The sequence below is a fragment of the Mesoplodon bidens genome (assembly GCF_964165515.1).
Source record: "Mesoplodon bidens genome assembly, chromosome: 7".
Lineage (NCBI taxonomy): Eukaryota > Metazoa > Chordata > Mammalia > Artiodactyla > Ziphiidae > Mesoplodon > Mesoplodon bidens.
Window position 1 is genome coordinate 54,768,917 of NC_138164.1, and position 25,546 is coordinate 54,794,462.

At 40.0% G+C, this 25,546-nt stretch overlaps 1 protein-coding gene across 3 annotated transcripts in view; it reads right to left on the reverse strand.

Moving 5' to 3' along the window:
* The window catches only part of ZNF143 (zinc finger protein 143), a 58,290-nt gene that overhangs the window by 19,453 nt on the left and 13,291 nt on the right, over positions 1 to 25,546 (reverse strand). The window contains exons 2-11 of one of the 3 annotated variants that reach the window (XM_081239237.1): positions 21,643 to 21,757; positions 21,232 to 21,324; positions 20,301 to 20,384; positions 19,685 to 19,768; positions 17,604 to 17,800; positions 16,968 to 17,042; positions 11,753 to 11,872; positions 9,868 to 9,943; positions 8,143 to 8,268; positions 6,540 to 6,719 (exon numbers count right to left, since the gene is read on the reverse strand). In XM_081239237.1, coding sequence (XP_081095363.1) covers positions 6,540 to 6,719; positions 8,143 to 8,268; positions 9,868 to 9,943; positions 11,753 to 11,872; positions 16,968 to 17,042; positions 17,604 to 17,800; positions 19,685 to 19,768; positions 20,301 to 20,384; positions 21,232 to 21,324; positions 21,643 to 21,757 — 1,150 coding nt within the window. Of the gene's footprint in view, positions 1 to 6,539; positions 6,720 to 8,142; positions 8,269 to 9,867; positions 9,944 to 11,752; positions 11,873 to 16,967; positions 17,043 to 17,603; positions 17,801 to 19,684; positions 19,769 to 20,300; positions 20,385 to 21,231; positions 21,325 to 21,642; positions 21,762 to 25,546 lie in introns of all 3 variants that reach the window. The other 2 variants (XM_081239238.1, XM_081239239.1) reach the window with 2 other exon arrangements.

The window sequence follows — 25,546 nt, forward strand, 5'->3', positions numbered from 1 at the left end:
TCACTAGTGATACTTTACTAATAATAGCAATAATAAATGCAATTATTAGTGTAACTAATGTAGCTTACCCTAAGGATTTTTTTTTTTTTTTTGTGGTACATGGGCCTCTCACTGTTGTGGCCTCTCCCGTTGCGGAGCACAGGCTCTGGACGCGCAGGTTCAATGGCCATGGCTCATGGGCCCAGCCGCTCCGTGGCATGTGGGATCTTCCCGGACCGGGGCACAAACCTGTGTCCCCTGCATCGGCAGGCGGACTCTCAACCACTGCGCCACCAGGGAAGCCCACCCTAAGGGTTTTTTAAAAAATATTTATTTATTTTCTAAAAAATTTTATTTATTTGGTTGCACCAAGTCTTAGCTGTGGAAGGCGGGTTACTTAGTTGGGGCTCCAAGCCTCCTTAGTTGCAGCAGGCGGGCTCCTTAGTTGTGTGGCGTGCGAACTTTTAGTTGCGGCATGCATGTGGGACCTAGTTCCCTGACCAGGGATTGAACCCAGGCCCCCTGCAATGGGAGCGCAGTCTTATCCACTGCACTACCAGGGAAGTCCCAATATATATATATACATATATATATATATATTTTTTTTTTTGGTTGCACCGGGTCTTAGTTGTGGCACATGGGCTCCTTAGTTGCGGCAGAAGGGCTCCTTAGTTGCAGCAGGCGGGCTCCTTAGCTGTGGCATGCGAACTCTTAGTCGTGGCATGCATGTGGGATCTAGTTCCCTGACCAGGGATTGAAACCAGGCCCCCTGAACTGGGAGCGCAGAGTCTTAACCACTGTGCCACCAGAGAAGTCCCACCCTAAGGGTTTTATAAGGATAATAAACAAAGATTTTCTAAAAAGTCTATGAAACATAGTTTGGACACTTCAGTAAATCTAAAAGGACACACATTTTATATTAACTTCACTTGACTTCTTGCATCCAGTCAAAAGCTATTAAATATTCACTAAAAACAACTCAATACAAAGTAATTCTTTTTCCATGAAACAGTCTGAGAACAATGTAGGCAGTACATATATTTTTATAACTTTTCATTATAGAAAATTTCAAACATACACAAAAGTATAGAGAAACAGTGCAATAAACCCCCATGTACCAATCATCTAGCTTCAACTATCAATTTATGGCCAATATAGTTTCATTTATTCACCACATATTTCTGCCCCCTCTTCCCACTCTGGATTATTCTGAAACAGCTCCAGATAGCATTCTATCTCATCTATAAATATTTCAGATTGTATAAAAGATGGATGTTTTTAAATAACAAAATCAAAAATAATTATTTAATATCATAAAATATCTAGACACTGTGAATATATAGTGGGGGGAATCTAACACTGAGAGCAAACTGGCACAAATTAACCTAACTGTAGTATTTTTTTCTTTTATAAATTTATTTATTTATTTATTTATGGCTGCATTGGGTCTTCGTTGCGCGCTTGGGCTTTCTCTAGCTGCGGTGAGTGGGGGCTACTCTTCGTTGTGGTGTGTGGGCTTCTCATTGTGGTGGCTTCTCTTGCTGCGGAGCACAGGCTCTAGCTCGCAGGCTCAGTAGTTGTGGTGCACAGGCTTAGTTGCTCTGCGTCATGTGGCATCTTCCAGGACCAGGGCTCAAACCTGTGTCCCCTGCATTGGCAGGCAGATTCTTAACCACTGCACCACCAGCGAAGTCCCCCTAACCTTAGTTTAAATGAATACTTGTAACCACTTAGAAGGGGTATGGGGGCCAGGGCCAGGGCCAGGGTTGGGGGTAGCAGGGGGAGAATAAACTAATTAAAGTAACTCATACACACAGTATTTGACTAATGCTCTCAGTCTTGGACTAGGCTGGAGTGGGGAAAACTGCAAACAAATCTTTAATTCTTCTTGGTAGGCTTGTTTATTGTAGTGTTATGGGCAAAACAACTCTGAAACTATTTTAGGTGTAATACAGGATTAAGCAATGCATAAATGTGTCAATGCTGCTGGAAGCCAGAGCACTTACTATGGAAGAAGGGACATACAAATACAGAATGAGGGAAGAAAAGAGCTCTGTAAGATGAGCTGGAATTGGAGGTACTGGTGTGAACTCATATAATCTCTAAAATGTGCTTATGTGTGTATACATATGCATATCCCAGTTTGTTCTCATTTTACACCTTTCTTGGGTTAACTCCATCTTTGTCCATGGTTCTGAACACAGTAAAACCAACCACAAATAATAAAATCACTAATGTAATCTATAACATACGTCTTAGACATTAGTAATTGAGATTGCTTCTGTCCTTTGCCTAGCCTGCATTCTCAAAGCAGGGCAGGTTAAAGTTCTTATCTTGGGGAATGGTTGTGGGGGAGATATGACAAGGGCAAGGCCAGGCAGGGAAATGTCAAGCAATTCCAACTCAGAGAACCAGCCCTATTCATATTTAGGCTGGAGCAGAAACTGCCACTAGGTGGCACCAAACCACAGTCAAGATGGAAATGAATTTGTATTTTTGGTGGGAGGGGGGTTGTTTTGTGTTTTTGTCTTGAAATTATACTTTTTTAAATTGAAGTATAATTGACTTACAATATTACATTAGTTTCACGTGTATAGCATACTGATTCAATATTTTTATACATTACGAAATGATCACCATGATGTCTAGTTACCATCTATCAACGTACCAAGTTATTACAATATTATTGACTAAATTCCCTATGCTGTATATCCCATAACTCATTTATTTTATACCTGGAAGTTTGTACCTCTTAATCTCCCTCGCCTCAATTTCACTCATCCCCCAACCCCCTCCCCTCTGGCAACTACCAGGTTTGTTTTCTCTATCCACGTGTCTGTTTTTGTTTTACGTTTGTGTTTTATTTTTAAGCTCCACGTAAGTGAAATTATATGGTATTTGTCTTTCTCTGTCTGACTTATTTCACTTAGCTTAATACCCTCTAGGTATCCATGTTGTCAAAAATGGCAAGATTTCATTCTTTTTTATGGCTAATATTCCATTGTATGTGTATCACATCTTTTTTTTTTTTAATATTTATTTATTTGGCTGTGCCGGGTCTTAGTTGCAGCATGCGGGATCTTTTAGTTGTAGCATGTGGGATCTTTAATTGCAGCATGTGGGATCTTTTAGTTGTGGCATGCAGGATCTTTAATTGCGGCATGCAATCTCTTAGTTGAGGCATGTGGGATCTAGTTCCCTGACCAGGGACTGAACCCGGGCCCCCTGCATTGGGAGCATGGAGTCTTAGCCACTGGACCACCAGGGAAGTCCCTGTGTGTATCACATCTTTATCCATTCATCTATCAATGGATACTTAGGTTGCTTCCATATCTTGGCTACTGTAAATAATGCTGCAATGAACACAGGGGTGTATATACCTTTTTGAATTAGTGTTTTTGTTTTCTTCATTAAAATACCCAGAAGTGGAACTGCTGGATCGTATGGTAGTTCTATTTTTAATTTTTTGAGGAACCTCCATATTGTTTTCCATAGTGGCTGTACCCATTTACATTCCCACCAACAGTGCAATAGGATTTTCTCTTCTCCACATCCTTCCTCATGACTAACTTGGTCACCAGGTCCTTTGCTGATACCTCTTCAATGTCTTTCATTTTTATCCTTCTCCATCTCACTCACTTCAAATATTCGAATGGCCCTTAATCAGTCTCCTTATGGTCTCATCTCCCTTTAACTTCTTTCTATGGCATTGACAGAGTGATTTTTTTCCTAAAAAAACAAATTTTCTTGAAATCCTCTTAAGGCTTCCCCTCTGTCCATAGCAGTATTCAAAACTTGTTAATGTACCATTTTCAAAGGAAACGGATTGTTGTAAATGCCCGAAAACATTTCCAGAGATATCCAGGGGTCTGCAGAATGCAGACTAACTTACACAACTAAAGTTCCATTCTTCAAAAATGTCTTTTCGGGCCTCCCTGGTGGCGCAGTGGTTGAGAGTCCGCCTGCCGATGCAGGGGATACGGGTTCGTGCCCCGGTCTGGGAGGATCCCATATGCCGCAGAGCGGCTGGGCCCGTGAGCCATGGCTGCTGAGCCTGCGCATCCGGAGCCTGTGCTCCGCAACGGGAGAGGCCACAGCAGTGAGAGGCCCGCATACCGCAAAAAAGAAAAAAAAAAAAAAAAAAATGTCTTTTCACTTTGAATTATCACAAGTTTACTCTTAATATCAGTAATAAAAACAATACATTAAAAATCTCCCTCTCGGGCTTCCCTGGTGGTGCAGTGGTTGAGGGTCCGCCTGCTGATGCAGGGGACACAGGTTTGTGCCTCGGGCCGGGAGGATCCCACATGCCGCGGAGCGGCTGGGCCCGTGAGCCATGGCCGTTGAGCCTGCGCATCCGGAGCCTGTGCTCCACAGCGGGAGAGGCCACAACAGTGAGAGGCCCGTGTACCGCAAAAAAAACAAAAAAACAAAAAAAATCTCCCTCTCATTCACCTTTCCATTCACATCAAAAATACAACCATCTGGGCTTCCCTGGTGGCGCAGTGGTTGAGAGTCCGCCTGCCGATGGAGGGGACACGGGTTCGTGCCCCGGTCCGGGAAGATCCCACATGCCGCCGAGTGGCTAGGCCCGTGAGCCATGGCCGCTGAGCCTGCGAGGCCACAACAGTGAGAGGCCCATGTACCGAAAAAAAAAAAAACATCTGAAACTAACACAATATTATAAATCAACCATACTTCAAATATAAAAAAATACAACCACCAAGTGGAGAATCAAAATTAAAACGTTTTAAGGGGAGGGTGGGACGAATTGGGAGACTAGGATTGATATATATACACTACCATGCGTAAAACAGATAGCTAGCAGGAACATGCTATAAAGGACAGGAAGCTCAGCTTGGTGCTCTGTGGCGACCTAGATGGGTGGGATGGGGGAGGGTGAGAGGGAGGTCTAAGAGGGAGGGGATATAGGTATACATATAGCTGATTCACTTCATTGTACAGCAGAAACTAACACAACATTGTAAAACAATTATACTCTAATTTAAAAAAAATTAAAAAGTTTTGGGTAATTCCCCAGCAGTCCAGTGGTTAGGACTCGGCGCTTTCACTGCAGGGGGCCGGGTATGATCCCTGGTTGGGGAACTAGGAATCCTGCAAACCATGCAGTGTGGCCAAAAAATAAAAAATTAAAAAGTTTTGAGCTACAAATGACACCATCAAGAAATTGAAAAAAAAATCCCACAAAATCAGGAAAAAATATCTGTAAATCACATACCTAACAAGGGACTTGTATGCAGAATATAATAAAGAATTCTTATAACCCAACAAAAAAAAAAGACAACCCAATTTAAAAAATGGGCAAAGAATCTGAATAGACATTTCCCCTCAAAATACATACAAATGGCCAACAAGCACATAAAAAGATGCTCAACATCATTAGCACACTAGGAAAATACAAATCAAAAGCACAATGAGGTAGATACCACTTCACACACACTATGATGGCTATAATCAAAAAGAGATAACAACAACTGTTTGCTAGGATGTGGAGAAATTGGAACCCTCATACATTGCTGGTGAGAATGTAAAATGTTGCAGCCACTTTGGAAAACAATTTCGCAGTTCCTCAAAATGTTAAACAAAGTTATCATAAGATCCAACAATTCCACTCCTAGGTATATACCCAAGATACCCCCCAAAAAAAAAAAGGGAATTCCCTAGCGGTCCAGTGGTTAGGACTCTGCGTTCTCACTGCCAAGGGCCCAGGTTCAATCCCTGGCAAGGGAACTTAAGATCCCAAGAGCTGTGTGGTGCAGCCAAAAAAAAACACCACACATCCACACAAAAAATTGTACATGAATACTCCAGCAGCATTATTCATAATAGCCAAAAAGGGAAAGTAACTGGTAAACTGATAAATAAAATTTGATGCATTCATATAAAGGAATACTAGTCAGTAATTAAAAAGGAAAGAACTACTGATATGATATGGCTGAACCTCAGTACTATTATGCTAAGGGAAAGAAACCAGACAATAAACACCATATACTGTACATCTATATGAAATATTCAGAATGGGAAAATCCATAATTGCTTATGGCTGGGGGGTAGGGTGGAGAAGACTGCTAACAAGTATGGAGTTTCTTTCAGGTGAGATGAAAATGTTCTAAAATTGGATTTTGGTGATGGTTGTACAACCCTGTGAATATAATAAAAACACTGAATCATATACTTTAAATGGATGAATTGTACAGTACGTGAATTATATCTCAATAAAGCTGTTAAAAAATATATATCCATAGACACTCTGCAATAATTATGTCTACTATCCCTCCCTAAATCAACTGTCCTGGACAATATCTTGTCTGTCTCTGTATTTCTGGTGCCTGGCAGGGGAACACACAGCAGATGGTCAATAACTGTTGAATAAATAAATGTAAAAATACTAAGGTGAAGTTTTTTCAAGTTGCATAATCCATTTCTACCATGCCAAGTAGCAGGAAGGAGGGAAGAGATGACTTGTAAATGGTTTATAGGAGAGGCAGGAATTCAACTGAGCCTTGAAAGACAGAAGACCAAGAACTAGAGACCGTTACCTGTGTGTATCCTCACATGGTTTTTATAATTGGTTGCACTGGCAAATGCCCTCCCACATCCTGGTTCTGTGCAGTAATAAGGTCTTTCTCCTGTGTGTGTCCTAATATGCACTTTTCTGATATTCGATGTTGTGAAAGACCGACCACAGCCTTCAAAGTGACATTTAAAGGGCCTTTCTCCTGAAAACACAAAGGGAAATACATTAAATGGTGCAAAAATACACAGAAAATTGAAATGTCTTATCCTTCAATTCTACCTAGGATCATTCATGCTCAGACTCTAGCCTTTTTGTATTGAGCTTCCCTTTGAGTTTTTTTCTCTTTTTTTCTGTCAACAGCATCGTCTACTCCAAACTTAAATTTACATAGGAAAACCTGAATAGTATTCAAAACTCATCACTGATTACATGACTTTCCAAGATGGAATTACCCAGAAAGGCATATTAAAAAATGAGCTGAGAAAAGAAGACAAAGAAATACATATCATAAAGAAATACAAAAGAAAAACAGAGTCAAGAATAAGGATTAAGGTAGAACAACCCTAGAATCCCCTAAAAGCGTACCTCCTACTTTATTTATTCTATAATACTTGAAGAAAAAGGATTTTTGGTTTTTTTTAAATCTAGTGTCTAACACATAATATGAATCAAAAATACTTGCTGAATATATTACTATTCTCAGGAGCTTGGAGACGCTTGCCTCTGATATAACAGATAAAACTAAGAGCACGAATGAAATAGAAGCAGGGACCTACAGCTTTGTTCCTGAACACTGTAAAGCAAAGCCGATTTGGGATCATACTTGAACTAAAAGTTAAACTTTAATGAAGAATCCTCCATGAAAATCTGCTAAACTATCTCAGAATACTTAGAAGTATTTGGGGACAAAGCGATAACACTATGTTTAAAACATCTGCAGTAAAATCTCAAACTAAAGGACCTTATGCTATACTACTTAGTCAACAGCTTATAATAGTATCTCTTATCAACAGTTTCTGAAACTCTTCCAGCTCTGATCCAAAGCAAATAATTACCTTTATATTACCAATCTGCAAATAATCAAGTACAAGGAGGGGAGGGGAGGGGAGGGAAGATAAGAACAAAGTACCCTTTAGGAAAAGCAGAGAAGGTATTTAAGGATAGGGGAGATGATCACAAGGAAGTAACAAAGCCTTTCTTTCTGAGGGGCTGTGAGGGGTTCAGACACTTTTTTTAGAAGCAGCTTAATGCAGAAGAAGCAGTACTAAACTGAGAAGGAATTGGGTGCCTTAGGTTCTGGTCTCTGTTGGGCTACTAAGTAGATGTATAATCCTAGGTAAATAAGCCTGCTGCTCAGATAATTCCTGAAAACTGAGAGGGTTGGTGGTCTAGAGCCATTGTTAATCTCTTGGAACATGAACCCCTTTGAGAATCTAACAGTGTTACAGGCCCTCATCCTGGAAAGAAGCATACATGCACGAATGGCAAACTGCATGGAGTTTTGGGAGTTTAAGAGAAGCCCTTGATGTTGACTCCCTGAAACGCTTCCAGAAACTACTTCCCCAAGTCCCTTCCTGCAGATTAAGAACTCCTGGCCTAGATATGACATTTCTTCACACCAGTACCTGTATGAGTTCTGATATGTTTTTGTAGATCTCCTGAAGTTTTGAAAGATTTAGTACAATTATCTTCTGAACACCGATATGGCTTTTCTCCTGTATGAGTTCTGACATGACTTTTTAATCCATAACCTTTAAGAAAAATTTAAAAGAAATGTAATTACACAAGACCCCTCTAAGCATGCCCATTGAGATTAAGTTATTGAAAAATACAGTAAACACCAAGGATATAATACTAGGCAAACACAACAGAATAACTATTAAAAAGGTACAAGAGTATGACAACTCAGGACTGTCCTGCTGAAAATTCAATAGTTTCATCTCTGTCTAGAAGAGATTGTGTGCTTCTTTTTTTAAAGTGCCCCAATCTTATTAGATGTTTACAACTCATACCCCAAACTCTTGAAGTAGAATCAAGACATGATACCCGGAGAAAACCATAATTCAAAAAGATACATGCACCCCAATGTTCACTGCAGCACTATTTACAATAGCCAGGATATGGAAGCAACCTAAACATCCATCAACAGAGGAATGGATAAAGAAGATGTGTACATATATACAGTGGAATATTACTCAGCCATAGAAAAGAACAAAATAATGCCATTTGCAGAACATGGGTGGACCTAGAGATTGCCATACTGAGTGAAGTAAGTCGGACACAGAAAGACAAGTATCATATGATACCCGCTTATACGTGGAATCTAAAAAAAAAGGTACAAATGAACTTATTTACAAAACAGAAGTAGAGTCACGATGTAGAAAACAAACTTACGGTTACCAGGGGACAAGTGGGGGGTGGGAGGGATAAACTGGGAGACTCAGACTGACATATACACACTACTATATATAAAATAACTAATAAGAACCTGCTGTATAGCATAGGGAATTCTACTCAGTACTGTGTAATGGCCTATATGGGAAAAGAATCTAAAAAAAAAAGGGGGGGAGAGTGGATATATGAATATGTATAACTGATTCATTTGCTGTACACCTGAAACTGTCACAACACTGTAAATCAACTAAACTCCAATAAAATTTTTTAAAAAATAAATAAATGAATAAATGGATGAATACAGGAAAAAAAACCTTATAGAATGTTACAATTAATATTTGTACTGTAAACTGTATGTAAATTTTACCTCTAAAAAGAAATATAAACAAATATTGAAAGTGTTAGTTACTGATATGCATGCTGAACTGTTTATGGTGGTATACTATAACATTATTTTTCATTTATATAAATTTTTGTAAATTTTCATAATAAAAAAGAAAAAATCCTGAGAAGCAAAACCAAAAAGAATCGCGACATGGAATGAGGAATAGGGTGAAGTCAGGAGGCCTGGCAACGGTCCTGGCCCTCCTGGATGTGTACCTGGGCAGGACCCGTCCCACTGCTAAGCCCCCATTTCCCATGGTTCCCCCTAAGGTCCGTCCTAATGTTAAACTCTGTGTCAGCTTTAATGCTCGACTTTTGTTTTTCCTGCTAAAAGAAAGCAGAGTGTGGAGTGAAATAACAAACATAGTAGGCAGCAACAGGTCTGAGGAGCAAAATGAGAACACAGAGAGAGAACAGAGCAAGCAGGACAAAAGGCAGTAAGGGAGAGATTGGAAAACTAGTCACTGTGTGCCCACTAATTCAGACCAAGGCAAGGGGTCAGTTCCTGCCTCTGACCCGCCTCTGCTTGACCCCCAAGTGGAACCAAGAAACAAAGAAAATTATATTTTTACCTGTTGCAAATGCTTTCCCACAGCCTGCATGCTCACACTGATAAGGCCGGTCTCCTGTGTGTGATCGCTCATGCACCTGTTATTAAAACACGGGCATAAGTTTATTTCCTTGAGGCACTCCACAAGTGGATGGTCTCCACAGAGACCTTTTTTATTTCCCAACTGCTGAATTATGTTGTTGCTTGTATGTTATTTTTGAAAAACAAAAGATAACTTCTTTTCTCAAAAACTACAGGTCAATAATACTCAATATAGACCAAATGTAGGTTAAGAAGTACTCATTTTAAATAAGGAACAGGGGACTTCCCTGGTGGCACAGTGGTTAAGAATCCGCCTGCCAATGCAGGGGACACAGCTTCCATCCCTGGTCCGGGAAGATGCCACATGACACGAAGCAACTAAGCCCGTGTGCCACAACTACTGAGCCTGTACTCTAGAGCCCGTGAGCCACAACTACTGAAGCCTGCGTGCCACAACTGCTGAGCCCACGTGCTGCAACTACTGAAGCCCACACGCCTAGAGCCCATGCTCCATAACAAGAGAAGCCACCACTATGAGAAGCCCACTCGCCGCAACTAGAGAAAGCCCGCCTGAAGCAACGGAGACCCAACGCAGCCAAAAATAAAAAAAAATATATATATATATAAATTTAAAAATAATAAATAAGGAACAGGAATACTGGAGGTTTGAGTTTTTCTAGAGTGGTCAAAGGTGTTTGAATGGAACATGTATCTGGTGAGACGCAGGAGTACAGGGAGATGCTACACAACATAAGGCTAAGAGTGTGGAGGCTGCTGGCAGAGGGGCCTCAATCTGAGGCAAGGCTTCACTGCTGACCAGTGGTGTGGCCATGGAACTTGCCTTCTCTCAGCCTCAAAGTCCTCTCTCTAAAGTGGGGACATAATAGTACCTATGATAGAGGGCTGCTGTGACAAATGAATACTCATGACAATGGCCAACATTTACTGAACCTTTACCACATGCCAGGCCATTCTCTTCCGTACTTTACATGTACAGAATTAACTAACTTAATTCTAACAACCACTCGTTGAGGGAGGTACTTTTTTTTTTTTTTTTTTTTTTTTTTTTGCGGTATGCGGGCCTCTCACTGTTGTGGCCTCTCCCGTTGCGGAGCACAGGCTCCGGATGCGCAGGCTCAGCGGCCATGGCTCACAGGCCCAGCCACTCCGCGGCATATGGGATCCTCCCGGACCGGGGCACGAACCCGTATCCCCTGCATCGGCAGGCGGACTCTCAACCACTGCGCCACCAGGGAGGCCCGAGGGAGGTACTTTTATCATCCAATATTATAGATAAGGAAAATGAGGTACTTAAGAGGTCAAGTAACATGTAAACACTGATAAGTAGTGGAGATGGGCTCTAGGGCTGTTATTCCAAATATGCTAACTGCACACTTCCTGACACATTGTGCGTTATTCAATAAATGTTAGCTATTATTTTTATAGGTCATGGTATGTTGTGTTTAGCTGCAATCAAAATATTTGGCCTATGTATTTGACAAACAGGACAAATTAACACCAACTTTCACTACATTTCAGCAAATCACTGTTAATGGAATGATTACACATGTATCTCCCATGTAATTACATAAATTTCACATTTGAGAAAAATGTATTCAAATATGTAGAGTACCCCTATCATGTGTCACGTAGTATGCTGGACATGAGGGAGCCAGAGATGAAGAAAACATAGTCCAAGCCCTCAAAGAGTTCAGTTTCTAAAATCTGCATAGGCTTTTGTATATGAGTGTATTTGTATCTTAATAGGTGGCGGAACACAATGGTGTCTGAATACTGCAAACACATTATATTGGCATTTAATGCCCTATTCTCATAACTAGACACAGCCTTTCCTTCATATATACCTTAAGATGATGAGCTGTTGTATATAATTTTCCACATCCGTCATAGCCACATCGAAAGGCCTTCTCTCCACCCTGTTGAGACTTAGCAGTTACTCTTGTTGCATGTCCTTGTAAGACAATCTAGATGAAACAAAAAGTATGATTTAAATTATTTATGCAGAAATAAAGAAGATGAAATTACAATTTTCAGGATAAAAAAGATAAAACTGTAATGTGGTTTTCCAGACTCAGGTCATCATTTTATGAAGATTCTATCATGCTGAGCCAGTTAGGTTAATTCTGTTCCATGGCTGAAGTCAGCAGCTCTGGAAGAAGTCAAAAGGAGATCCACAAGGGGGCATAGTCAGCGCTCACAGGTCGATTCCCACTCTAGAAAAGTCAAGCCAGGGAGCATCCATCAATGCATTATATGCAGGTGTTCCTTGACATACTCCAGGGAATTAAGTGTGTGTGTGTGTGTGTGTGTGTGTGTGTATATATATGTATTTGAGGACATATGTTCTAAACAATGTAAAAATCATTTTCAATTTCAAAAGCAATGGAAAAGAAGGGGTAAGGTCATTTGAGTCGCCTGTGGGAGACATTACAATCCATATGATCCTAGTCTATACTTATATAGTGTGAAGTAGAAGATCACGTCTCTGGAACTCAACACAAGACTTTAAACAATTGCACTGATGTCGGAGGTGTTTTCAAAGATCATAACCTGTTTTAGACATTGAGGAGCCATGAAACTTGAAGAATGACTTTCGACTCTGTGCGCATGTGGTGATGGTGCTGCCACATCCTATCCGTGCAGGTTGTCATACTTGGCTCAAAAATGACTCTGGGGCTTCCCTGGTGGCGCAGCGGTTAGAAATCCGCCTGCCAATGCAGGGGACACGGGTTCGGGCCCTGGTCCAGGAAGATCCCAAATGCCATGGAGCAACTAGGCCTGTGCACCACAAGTACTGAGTCGGAGCTCTAGAGCCTTGAGCCACAACTACTGAGCCCATGAACCTAGAGCCCGTGCTCCGCAACAAGGGAAGCCGCCACAATGAGAAGCACGTGCACTGCGACCAAGGGGAGTACCCGCTCACCACAAGTAGAGAAAGCCCGCATAGCAACGAAGACCCAATGCAGCCAAAAATAAATAAATAAAAATAAATCTATTTTAAAAAACTGCCAAGCCAAAGGACTTTGATCTCCAATGTAAATAAAATTAGTTTTTAATGAAGTCAAAACTAATGGAAACCATGAAAAAGGGCCTTGGATTCTAATAGAACATGTAAAGCATCAACAATGCTGCATGATGCTAACACATTTACAAATTACTCATGTGTTACCTAAAATATTAATCAAATGAAACTCTCATTTGGTTTTCATAACCCCACGAGATGGGTAAGGCAAAGATTATTGTTCTCATTTAGCTAATAAGTCTCAGATCCAGAGAAATTAAGTAATTTGCCCACAGTCACACAGATACTACATAGCAGAATGGAAGCTCGACTGAGATGTTTTTATTACAAATTACATGTTACTTTAATAGCACACTGTTCTGCTTAACTAAGGGTGGTGTAGCTAGAAGGCGATGACAACAGTCATAGCCTCCCTGAAACACACATATCCCATCATCCTTATGGTTCTTACAACTGAACACATGGGCATCCTTAAACAGAGTACTTCAGATGAGTGTTTTCAAATTCGGTACTACTGGGGCTTCCCTCGTGGCGCAGTGGTTGAGAGTACGCCTGCCGATGCAGGGGACACGGGTTCGTGCCCCAGTCTGGGAAGATCCCACATGCCGCGGAGTGGCTGGGCCTGTGAGCCATGGCCGCCGAGCCTGCGTGTCCGGAGCCTGTGCTCCGCAACGGGAGAGGCCACAACAGTGAGAGGCCCGCGTACCACCAAAAAAAACCCCAAAAAACACCAAAAAAACAAATTCGGTACTACTGACATTTTGAACAGAATAATTCTTTGTTGTAGTGGGGCTGTTCTATGCCTTGCAGGACATCTACCCAGTAGATGTCCCCAGTTGTGACGACCAAACTTGTCTTCAGACGCTGCCAAATGTCCCCTAGGGGGCAAAACTGCCTTCCCACGAGCACATTATGTTTTAGATACTCTAGGTCTTTCTTGTTCTATGAAATCTGGTTTCAAGTAAGAGATCAGCTCAGCAGCATAACTAGTATGCTTATGTTATAGATGAAAGAAAAAGCTCTAAACTGTAAGCATCACAATGAAAAAAAAATAAAGCTTTGAAACAAGACTGTAAAAAAATCTATCACATTAGGTATAGACCTCTTTACTTTAAAGTTCAGCCAGACACAGAATTACAACTTCTTAAGCAACTCTGGCAGAAGTAGGATGAGTATACTAAGAGACAAACCAAGACGTTACAGGTCCTGCTTATTTGCAGGGGTTCTTCTGGGATATTTTGACCTTTTAATACCATGTATTGGGTCCTCAACCTCAACTATGGTACTCAATTGTTTTGGAGGATAGAAGATTCAGGAACTTCTGGTCTAGCACTTAATGAAGAGAAATATAAGTCACAAATACAAGCCATATATATAATTTTTTTTTTTGGCCATGGTGGGTCTTCGTTGCTGCGCGCGGGCTTTCTCTAGCTGCGGCGAGCAGCGGCTACTCTTCGTTGTGGTGTGCAGACTTCTCATTGAGGTGGTTTCTCTTGTTGTGGCTCACGAGCTCTAGGCACGCGGGCTTCAGTAGTTGTGGTGCACGGGCTTAGCTGCTCCGCGGCACGTGGGATCTTCCCAGGGATGGAACCTGTGTCCCCTGCACCGGCAGGCAGATTCTTAACCACTGCACCACCAGGGAAGTCCCCACATATATAATTTTAAATGTTCTAGTAACTACATTTAAAAAGGAAAAAGAAACAGGTGAAATTAATTTTAGTAATTATTTTACCTAGTATGTCCAAAATATTATCATTTCAACATGTAATCAACAGGAGACATTATTAATGAGATATTTTACATTCTTTTTTTTTTTTTTTTTTTTTTTTGCGGTACGCGGGCCTCTCACTGTTGTGGCCTCTCCCGTTGCAGAGCGCAGGCTCAGCGGCCATGGCTCATGGGCCCAGCCACTCCGCGGCATGTGGGATCTTCCTGTCAAGGGGCACAAACCCGCGTCCCCTGCATCAGGAGGACTCTCAACCACTGCGCCACCAGGGAAGCCCTACATTCTTATTTTCATTGTAAGTCTTTGAACTCTGGTATGTATTTTACACTCACGGCACATGCCAATTCTGACTAGTCACCTTTCAAGTGCTCAGTAGCGACAACATTTGGACAGCATAGATCTAGTCTGTAAAGGAGAGGTACAAAGGGAAAAGGAGAAAAAGCTACAGTCAGAACAAAAATCCTATTCAACTTTCTTCATTTTCTTTGTCTATTGGCACAAACACCAAATGGTTATATATCTGCAGATAAAGAGTAAGCGTGTTTTTTACGACATTCTGTTTCAGCAGTTCTGAATTCCTAGTATGTTTCTGGGTTCAGAAATTAATTATTGATCGTAATAGAATTTTATGTTAATAGTATAATGTTATACGGACCAATGGTAAATTCACTCATTTTTTGTAAGACCTATTCTAGTTTACTACAAGTGTAGTTACAACTATCTTTCTTTAAAAATATTCTATTATTTAAAAACTTAATTGTTAGGCACTAATAAGAGACAGAACCCTATTGGGCCACTCCAAGGCACTGACCTACATCTCTTGTATATATTTACACTGTGTTTGCATTTTATTAGAGTTTGACTTTGATAGATTTGACATACTGCAGTATAAAAAATATTAAAGTCTCATTTTATGAATTCAAAGACTTGAAAATTTTGCCAAGAATCATGTAGTTTCAAAGCTGGTGGGCTTAATGATTTACAAACTGTGTTTATATTACTGCTACTTCATGGCATTACTTCAGTGATAAACAGAAATACTGGCTATCCAGCAATGTTTAAAAGCATCAAATCTTTACCAGTGATTTCTTTTATTATTATTTTATTATTATTATTATTTTTTGCAGTACGCGGGCCTCTCACTGTTGTGGCCTCTCCCATTGCGAAGCACAGGCTCCGGACGCGCAGGCTCAGCGGCCATGGCTCACAGGCCCAGCCACTCCGCGGCACGTGGGATCCTCCTGGACCGGGGCATGAACCCGCATCCCCTGCATCGGCAGGCGGACTCTCAACCACTGCGCGACCAGGGAAGCCCTCTTTTATTATTTATTATTATTATAAATATAAAATCTTCTTGATAACCCCCAACAGTACTACTCAATGGCATTAAGTGGTGATGCTAATGCTCAAGTTAAAAAGTGTTGCCCTGAAGCAATAACTTTAGGAGTTAAATATGATAAAACACTTGGAAGACTGCAAAAAACTATGAGGGAGCAGTCAGCCAAATACTAGAGATAATCGCTGAGAAAAAAAGGAGCAGCATTAAAGCAGTAATATACTACAGTGATTATATAAGCTCCAAGAACATCCACTCAAACAAACACAAAAATACATAATTCATAACAGAGTCTTGAAATTTAACTTGTAGATCTCCCAGAATGCATCTGTGACTACTCTGTACTTAACTACAAACCTTGGTGAGGCTCTGCAGCTCTAGGCTGTTATTTGGGTAAGGGATAGCCAAGCACTGGACACAAGGTGAGCATCTGAATCAAGGGCAGCCAACCCGTGGCCATCTGCAGCCCAGGAAGGAATCTGGTAGAAGCGGTAAAAACAGCTTTGCCCAGAAGGAACAATGACAAATAGCTAGACTGGACCTTCTCTCCAGAAGTTGAAAAGGAAAGTATGGAGGGAATCAGTTGTAAACAGAAGAAACAAAAACATATAAAAACCAAAGTAGCAAGGGTTAGTCAGTCACAGTAAGGGTGAAGGCCCAGAAAAAGGATCCACAAACTGCCGAGGGTGGGGCAGACAGAAGACCGCCTGGTCTCCAAAACTGCTTTGGACTCCAGAATGCAAGCTTCATCTGGATTTCTGTGATATTTCTATTTCTTTAGTGCCACTTTCATCCATATAATGAATTCTGGGACCTGAGGAGGTAATCTGAGAAAGCTGCTGCCTAATGCATACACTGTTTTTCTGAACTGGTAAGATATTCCTAGGGAGGTAGTGAGTTCTTGCTTTCATCCCTAGAAGGGCTCAGAAATGCTAAGAGAAAGAGATTCTAATATAAAAAAGTAGCCTTACATACCTGCATTTTTTTCTCTTGCTCATTTTCTCCAATCATTCCTGAACCTGTTACGCTTTCACTTCCATCAATGGACACCTATAGGAATAAAATAAAGCTTAAAAAAAATTTCACATATTGATAACTGTTTAGGCTGGGAGATAAGTACATGGGTACATTATCATTTATTTCTGTTTATGTTTGAAAATTTCCATTATAAAAAATGGGGGAAAAACCTTTTAAATTATATAAATGATATAATTTCAATGCAGGAAAAAAAACACAGCCCTTTTGATGTAAAACTTAATTGAGATTTTCCTTCACCTTTTCCAAACTCTAGTTTCTACTTTATAATTCATAAGCAGTTCCATCTATACCTCATTGTTTCTTTTATGGCACTCATACTTGAGTATATCTTTGTGTGAACTACCTGCCACCCATTTCTCTTCTATAAGCTTTTACTCCATTCCTTTTTTTGTCTTCAAATGTTTCTTTCTACCCTTCACTTCTTTTAAGATAAATGCTGATCTTCTCCTTGATGCTGTCTGATTTTGACTCTGAATTCCTAGTTTGTTATTTTTTTTTTTTTGCTTTCTTTTCTTTTAGTGAAAGATAAAGAAGCTGTATCTGGGATGTTCTTCACATTGTAAAATGCTGTACCTTTGCTGCATACTGTTCCAAAGCACTGATGGTGTCGGGATCGATCGTGGCATCCCCAGTGTGTAGACCTGCCACTGTCCCATCAGCCTGAATTGCCAAGATGGTGTCAGACTGTGGGACTTGCACTGCATGGTGGATGTAAGCTGTGGTGCCGTCTTCCAGCTGAACTGCCTGTAATGCACTCTGGTCATAACTATCTGAGGGAGTAGAAGAGAATGCCATTAAATTAAAGGTAGTCTGATAAACAGTTACGTATTTAAAGGATGAAGGGAATGAACTTTTATCGAATATTTACTATGAGCAGGGCCCATGTGCTTTACGTGTGTTATTTCATTCAATCCTCACAATGATTCTGTGAGGCAGGTATATTTACCACCTTATTGTACCAATGGGAAACTGAGGCTTGAGGAAGTAAAGTCACTTTCCTTAGGACCCAGGAAATAAAAAAAACTAACAATTAACAGTCAAAAATCAGTATGCAGGGCTTCCCTGGTGGCGCAGTGGTTAAGAATCCGCCTGCAAATGCAGGGGACATGGGTTTGAGCCCTGGTCCGAGAAGATCCCACATGCCACAGAGCAACTAAGTCCGTGCGCTACAACTACTAAGCCTGCGCTCTAGAGCCCGTGAGCCACAACTACTGAGGCCTGTGTGCCACAACTACTGAAGCCTGTGCGCCTAGAGCCCGTGCTCCGCAACAAGAGAAGACACTGCAATGAGAAGTCCGCGCGCCGCAACGAAGAGTACTCCCGCTCGCCAAAACTAGAGAAAGCCCACACGCAGCAATGAAGACCCAATGCAGCAATCAATCAATCAATAAATTTATTTAAATAAAAAAGGAGTACTAAAAAAAAAAAATCAGTATGCAGAGAAACCAGGATCTGAACTCATGTCAGTATGACTCCATGTTTTTTCCCCCTTCTAAATAACCATACTAAGAAACATACAGCATTGTGAAATAATAAATCTAGCCAATTACAGTGAACCTGTGATCAACTCCCACTGCTAAGGAAAAAACATTTTCAGAGTTTACTTTTCTCAACTTTAAATAAATTTATTTACAAATTCAAATATTCTGAATTTAAAAAAATTTCTTCCTGTGGTTTCACAACTAAATATAGTCTTTTAAAACATTTACAGTCATTCTATAATAAAGTATTTTATAAAGTAATAACAATAGCTAATATGTACTGAGCATTTACTATGTGACAAATATTGTTCCAAGTGCTCTACATGTTGGTACACTTTGTCTTCACAGCTACCCTATGATGTGGATACTTATCATAAGACTCATTTCAGATGATGAAATTGAAGCACAAAAAGGTTAAATAATTTGCTCAGGGGCACACAGCTAGAAGACAGCAGACCCAGATTTGAACCCAGGTAGTCTGGCTACAGAGCTGTGCTCATTGCTCCTATGCATTCCACCTCAAACCCCTGGTCCTCCCTACACAAAGCTAATAAGCATGAACATTTTGCCATATTTGCTTCAGATAGTTTAAAATTTTTTATTTAGGGGCTTCCCTGGTGGCACAGTGGTTGAGAGTCCGCCTGCCGATGCAGGGAACACGGGTTCATGCCCCGGTCCGGGAAGATCCCACATGCCATGGAGCGGCTAGGCCCGTGAGCCATGGCCGCTGAGCCTGCATGTCCAGAGCCTGTGCTCCGCAACGGGAGAGGCCACAGCAGTGAGAGGCCCGCGTACCGCAAAAAAAAAAAAAAAAATTTATTTAGTTTTAAAGACCAACACAGGGGCAAAGGGTCTTGCTAAAGACATTATATTTAAAAGGAAGAAAAAAAATCAACAATTTAACTTTCAAATGTTTAATTTCATATTTTAAAAGCAGCCTCTAGTTGAAGTCTTCCAGGGACCAGGGGTTTGCTATTTCAACCTGTTACTGGACAACTCATATTATTAGAAAGTTTGCCCTTAGACTGTGCCAAAATCTACCATCTTATATTGAGAGAACAAGCACAATCCTTCTTTTACATGACAACAGCATTTCTGCAACTAAAGGCAGGTCTTATTTTTCCCACACTCTACCTCCCCCTTGTTTTATTCAAATGTTCAAAGCTAATTTACCTTTGGAGGTATGGTGAATAAACGCTGTAGTTCCATCTTCTAACTGCACTGCTTGCCCATCCTCTAAACGCAAACTGTCCCCTGCTCAAGAACAATGTTTACATTTAGATCCCATATTTTCTAAGCATATTTTGATAACTCAGCAACAACAGAGTCAATAAACCATTAAACACATCATACAAACCTACACTTCCTTTATGGATCCTTCAACATTTAAATAATTTCAGCAAAGCTGCTCTGAATAAGCGGTTAAAGGTAAAAAGATATTAGAATACCTGTTTTAGGAATATTTACCAGGGAATAGGAGAATTGAAAGAAGGGAAAAAAAGAAAATGAGAAGGCATGTAGGATTTATCTCAAATAATAGAAATATTCACTTAGAACTGCTGCCCATTTATCTCCAGAGTGCAGTCTAGTAATTTCTTTTCCATTAACTTCGAGAGAAAATATCAATTAAGTTAAAATGGTCTTTAGATCCTCTCTTTGACATCTACCTATCTCCCCTTTCAGAAGGAGGCCTAGAGATCAGGACTAAGTTTAAGTAGTAAGAGGCAGTTGGAGGCAGCAAATACTTAAGTATGAGAATCAGAAGAGTAAGTAAATATCAAATACTTACTACTTTTAGGTATGGGTACATGTTGAACATAGGCAGCAGAACCATCCTCCAACTGAATGACCTGACCATCTATGAGTTTTCCATCTAGAACAAAAAATTTAAGCCAATAAATTAGCACAAGCAAAAATTCTAAACTTTATACAATTTCAAAATGATATCAACTATAAAAACATACACTACTTAAGATCATGTTCATCTTGATTCTTCCCTCAATGTTCTGAGGCAATTCAATAACACATCCAGTGATCCTACAGAAAGCAGAAAATCCTCCCTCAGCCATCCTTTCTCCCCTCCGATTTTCAATTAGACAAGTTCAAGAGGCAGAGTGGCTCATCTGAGCAAGCTACATGAGTCAAACCTCTATACACCTTTCAGAGCCACTTAGGGATCGTGACTCTGACCCCAGCGAAGCTGAAACTGGGAAGATAGAAAGATGTATCAGTGCACACGAGGCCAGCTGTCATTCTCATCCCTGGGGGCTACAAGTCCCTTGACTATGTATACACATGCTCAGTAGCTTTCCAAAAAAAACAAGGAATTTGAGAACTAGGGTATTTCTTGGAGCAAAGTAAACACTGATCTAGAAACAATGTTATAAAAGCAAAACCAAATGGCTACTTTTACGCATATTTTGTAAAAACATTAAATAATAATTTAAAGGGAAAAAGTGAGAAAGGACTTACTAAAAATAGGTCAGGGACACTAACCCCTCCCCTTTTCCTCACTAATTCTGATACCCCAGAGTATCTTCCAAATATCTCAAAATGTGTCCTCAAATTATCAAAACAAAATTTAAGTTAAACTGAAATTACTACCATATGTAGTACAGTGTCTGTAGGAGGGATTGGGAAGCGGTATAACTGCTAGGTGTTCCAACTCTGAGGTTATGAATTGCTGGTAATAACCAATGGGCTGTATATGAGGCACATACCTTTAGAATTGTGTTGTATATAAGCAGTAGAACCATCTGCAAGTGTTACTGCTTGCAGGCTTACACCTTCCATATTTTCTAAATTGTCACCATCTATTACAAAAAAAAATAGTTATTTTCTTTAGATAACTATCATATGTGTGTGCTGTTTAATTTTTTTAAAAATAAAAATTAGTCAAAAGGCAGACTGCTTAACTTAGACTCAAATGGGATTTCTTACAGCATTTACAAAAAATATTTCTAAACCCTACTATACCAGCACCCATACCAGGGTAAAAATGCTCATAAAAAGGCTTAGCTTTGTGTTGCCTTTAGCTAAAGGAGGAGGAACAAAGTAAACAGTATTGTACGGTTTCATTTTCCCTTTAATATTTCCAAACCCACATGATCCCTTCAAATAAGATTGCTCACCTGCCACAGTTACTGCCTCTGTCAGGCATAAGGTAACATGCTGAGCCTCCATTCCTCCTCCAGGAAACTCTGTCATTCCCTGAGAATCTCGATTTATTTGGGCTAACAACATTTTCTACCTTGAAAAAAATGTAGGCATTGAGAACAAAGAACAATGTATATGAAATAAAATCTACAAACAATATTTATGAACCATAAAAAATTGCTACGGAAGTGAACAGTGTTTGAAATAAGCTGAAATTTCACTTCATATGCAGGGTAAAAGTATTTGCCCAAAGTCCAGAGCATGCTTTTAATAATTCATCAGTAAACTATTGGGCACACCCAAGTCTTGCCCATCAGTTCTGTACCATGTCTAAAATTCCCATAATTAGTGTTCTTTGGGTTTAACATGGTTGAAGATTCCCACTTAGAATCCATGAATGGATTGAGTCAATCCTGTTGACTCAGTCTTCAGAAATCTATGCTGAACCTGGCCACTTCTCACAAGCTTCACCATTACCTCCCTGACCATCTCTCACCCTGAGATATTACTGCAATAGCATCCTAACTGGTCTCCTTGCTTCTACTGTGACTTCCCTCATCTCCTCTCAACACAACAGTCAGATTGTCCTTTTGAAGGAAAAAGTTAGATCACATCTCTCTTCTGCTCAAAACCCTTTGATGATTTCTCATCAGAGTAAAGCCAAAAGTCCTTACACTAGCCTATGAGGCCAATGATCTTGCCCCCATGTCTATTACTCTCCGTCTCATTCATTCCATTTCAGCCACACTGGTGCCCTTGCTTTCCCTCAAACATACTGGATGTTCTGCTGCCTCAGGACCTTTACATTTGATGTTCTTCTGCTTGAAACATTCTTCCTGGTATCTTCATTATTACTCCCTCATCTTCTTCCAGTCTTTGTTCAATGGCACCTCAACGAGAGCTTCCTTATTCACCTCATTGCAAACTGTACCTCCAACCCCCTAATGATGATATTCCCCAGCCCTCTTCCCTCCTTTATATTTCGGCATAGTACTAATAAATTGAGATATTACATGTATTTACTTATTTGTTTTTTTTCTTATCTATTTCTCCCTCAAATAGAATGGGCAGGTGTTTTTATTTGTTTGCTCATTGCTGACTAAAGTGCCTAAAAAGTACTTGGCACACAACAGACACACAATTGGTGCAGAATAAATGGAGGAATGGCTCTTTTACCAATCATCACCACAACCCCCTTCCTCCCTTTTCCCATCTCCGGGTCCCATTACCTCGGTAGGCCTTGAGTTGCCTCAAACATGAGTTGGGATAATTTAGCTGCCTTGAGTCAGGGAACTGGATACCAGAGCATCTCTTGAGGACCTTTCCAGGTCTAAAAATCTGATTTCAGTGTCAATATTTAAAAGAGCAATATGCAGATAGCAGTAATAATTTGCAATTATATTTAGGTTAGGACTACTTGAAGATTTTTGTTTTATAAACACTATAAACTACACCCTCTTTGGATTAGAGCCAGGGACTATGGTTTAGACTCTGAAAAGTATCAGTGCTGTGATAAAAGTCAATCACGGGCTGACTTTTCAGGGATTCCTGAAATATTTCTAATCTATAACTGTTCATAAAGCAGACTGAAACTTCAATACTTCCTTGCACTACTTCTAAGGGCTAACAGAGAAGCCTCAAAGTAAAACTGGTACTCTGCTGTTAAGCCCCCTGATGAGTACAGGATTGGGACAGGCTAATTTTCAGAACAAGTACTGTCACTATATAACAGAAATAAGACAAGGAAATGGAAGGGAAAACACCTATAAAAATGTAGTAAGGGGCTTTCCCTGGTGGCGCAGTGGTTGAGAGTCTGCCTGCTGATGCAGGGGATGCAGGTTTGTGCCCCGGTCTGGGAAGATCCCACATGCCGCTGAGCAGCTGGGCCCGTGAGCCATGGCTGCTGAGCCTGCGCGTCCGGAGCCTGTGCTCCGCAACGGGAGAGGCCACAACAGTGAGAGGCCCGCGTACGGCAAAAAAAAAAAAAAAAAAAAAAAAATGTAGTAAGCACTCTATGATCTTTACAGTATTCATCTAGAAGATGAATTTTGAAAAAGGCAGATTACAAGTTAATTTGGGTCATGATGTTAAGAAATGCCTATGGTTTGACTGTAATTCAAGCATTTGTCCTTTTCATTGAATTATCTATAAATCTCCAAATAACTACATCAACAGGTAACTGATATATCTGCAATAAATAAAAGTTATTTCTTGTCTGAAAGCTGGTCAAGTGTTAACTTTCTTTAGGAAGCCTTCAGGACCTATAGTATCTATCCTAAGGGAAAAAAATCTACACTAACTGAAACATCTTGAAGAGACAGCTGATTCCTGGACACAAACTGCTGGCAAATACACGGGGTGGTGAAGGATTCAGAAGAGATCATAAGGGCACTACAATTACCAGAGATAATAAGTGATGGCAGGTACATAGCCCATCTTATTCTCAAAAAGGCTCTGTGATACAATTAATGCCCTTTGTTAGAAAATGATCAACTGGGGAAAATATGATAATGAATAAATGAAATAAATAAGCTAGAGATCAAACACTCTATAGTTGCTCATACCATACCCACCATCATGTCTTGATTATTTCTGGCACCAACATTTTCAGGTTGTGTGAAAATAAGTATGTAAGATACATATTACACCTTTAGAAAGGGCCACCTTGCAAAAGGTAGTCAGTTTCCTGTGCTTTAATAATGAATCATGGGCCAAAATCAGACACAGAGGAGGCTGTCATGGGGGCACAACAGGAATCTCAAATGAAGACATCTGTGTAATAAATAAAGTTCCTGCCTTTCTGGAAGATGATGATGGATATTAGCATAAGAGAAAAAAACACACTTATGAAATGTAGCAAATGTTATATCCAGAATATATAAAGAAATTCTACAACACAACATCAAAAAACTAATAACCCAATTAAAAATTGGACAAAGGACATGAATAGAAATTTTTCCAAAGAAGATAAACAAATGGCAAACAAACAGATGAAAATATGCTCAATATAACTGTCAAGGGAATGCAAATCAAAACCATAATGAGATATCACCTCATACCTGTTAGAATGCCTACTATTGGGACTTCCCTGGCTAAGTGGTTAAGACTCTGCACTTCTACTGCAGGGGGCCCAGGTTTGACCCCTGGTTGGGGAACTAAGATCCTGCAAGCTGCGTGTCACGGCCAAATAAATAAATAAATAAAAATAAAACAAAAACGGTATGGATATTGCTCAAAAAACTACAAATAGAATTACCATATGATCCAGCAATTCCACTTCTGGGTACACATCCAAAAGGATTAAAAACAGAATCTCAAAGAAAGATTTGCACACCTCTTCACTGCAGCATTATTCACAACAGCCAAGAGGTGGAAGCAACCTAAATGTCCATCAACGGATGAATGGATAAAGAAAATGCAATTTATATATACACAATGGAATATTAGTCTTAAAAAAGAAGAAAATACTGTCATATGTTACAACACAGATGAACCTTGAGGACATTATTCTAAGTGAAATAAGCCAGTCACAAAAATACAAATACTGCATGATTCCACTTATATGAGCTATCTAAAGTAGTCAAACTCTTAGAATTAGAAAGTAGAATGGTAGTTACAAGTACTAGGGGAGTTGTTGTTTGATGAGTATAGTTTCAGTTTTGCAAGATGAAAAAGTTCTAGAGATCTATCACACAACAATGTCCATATAGTTAACACTACTGTACCCTACACTTAAAATGGTTACGCCGGTAAATTTTATGTTGTGGGTTTTTAACCATAATTTTTAGAAAAAGGTCTGAACACATATGGAAAAATGTTAGGATCTGTTAAAAACCAAGTGGGTACATAAGCTTTTATTCAATTACTTATACAGGTACT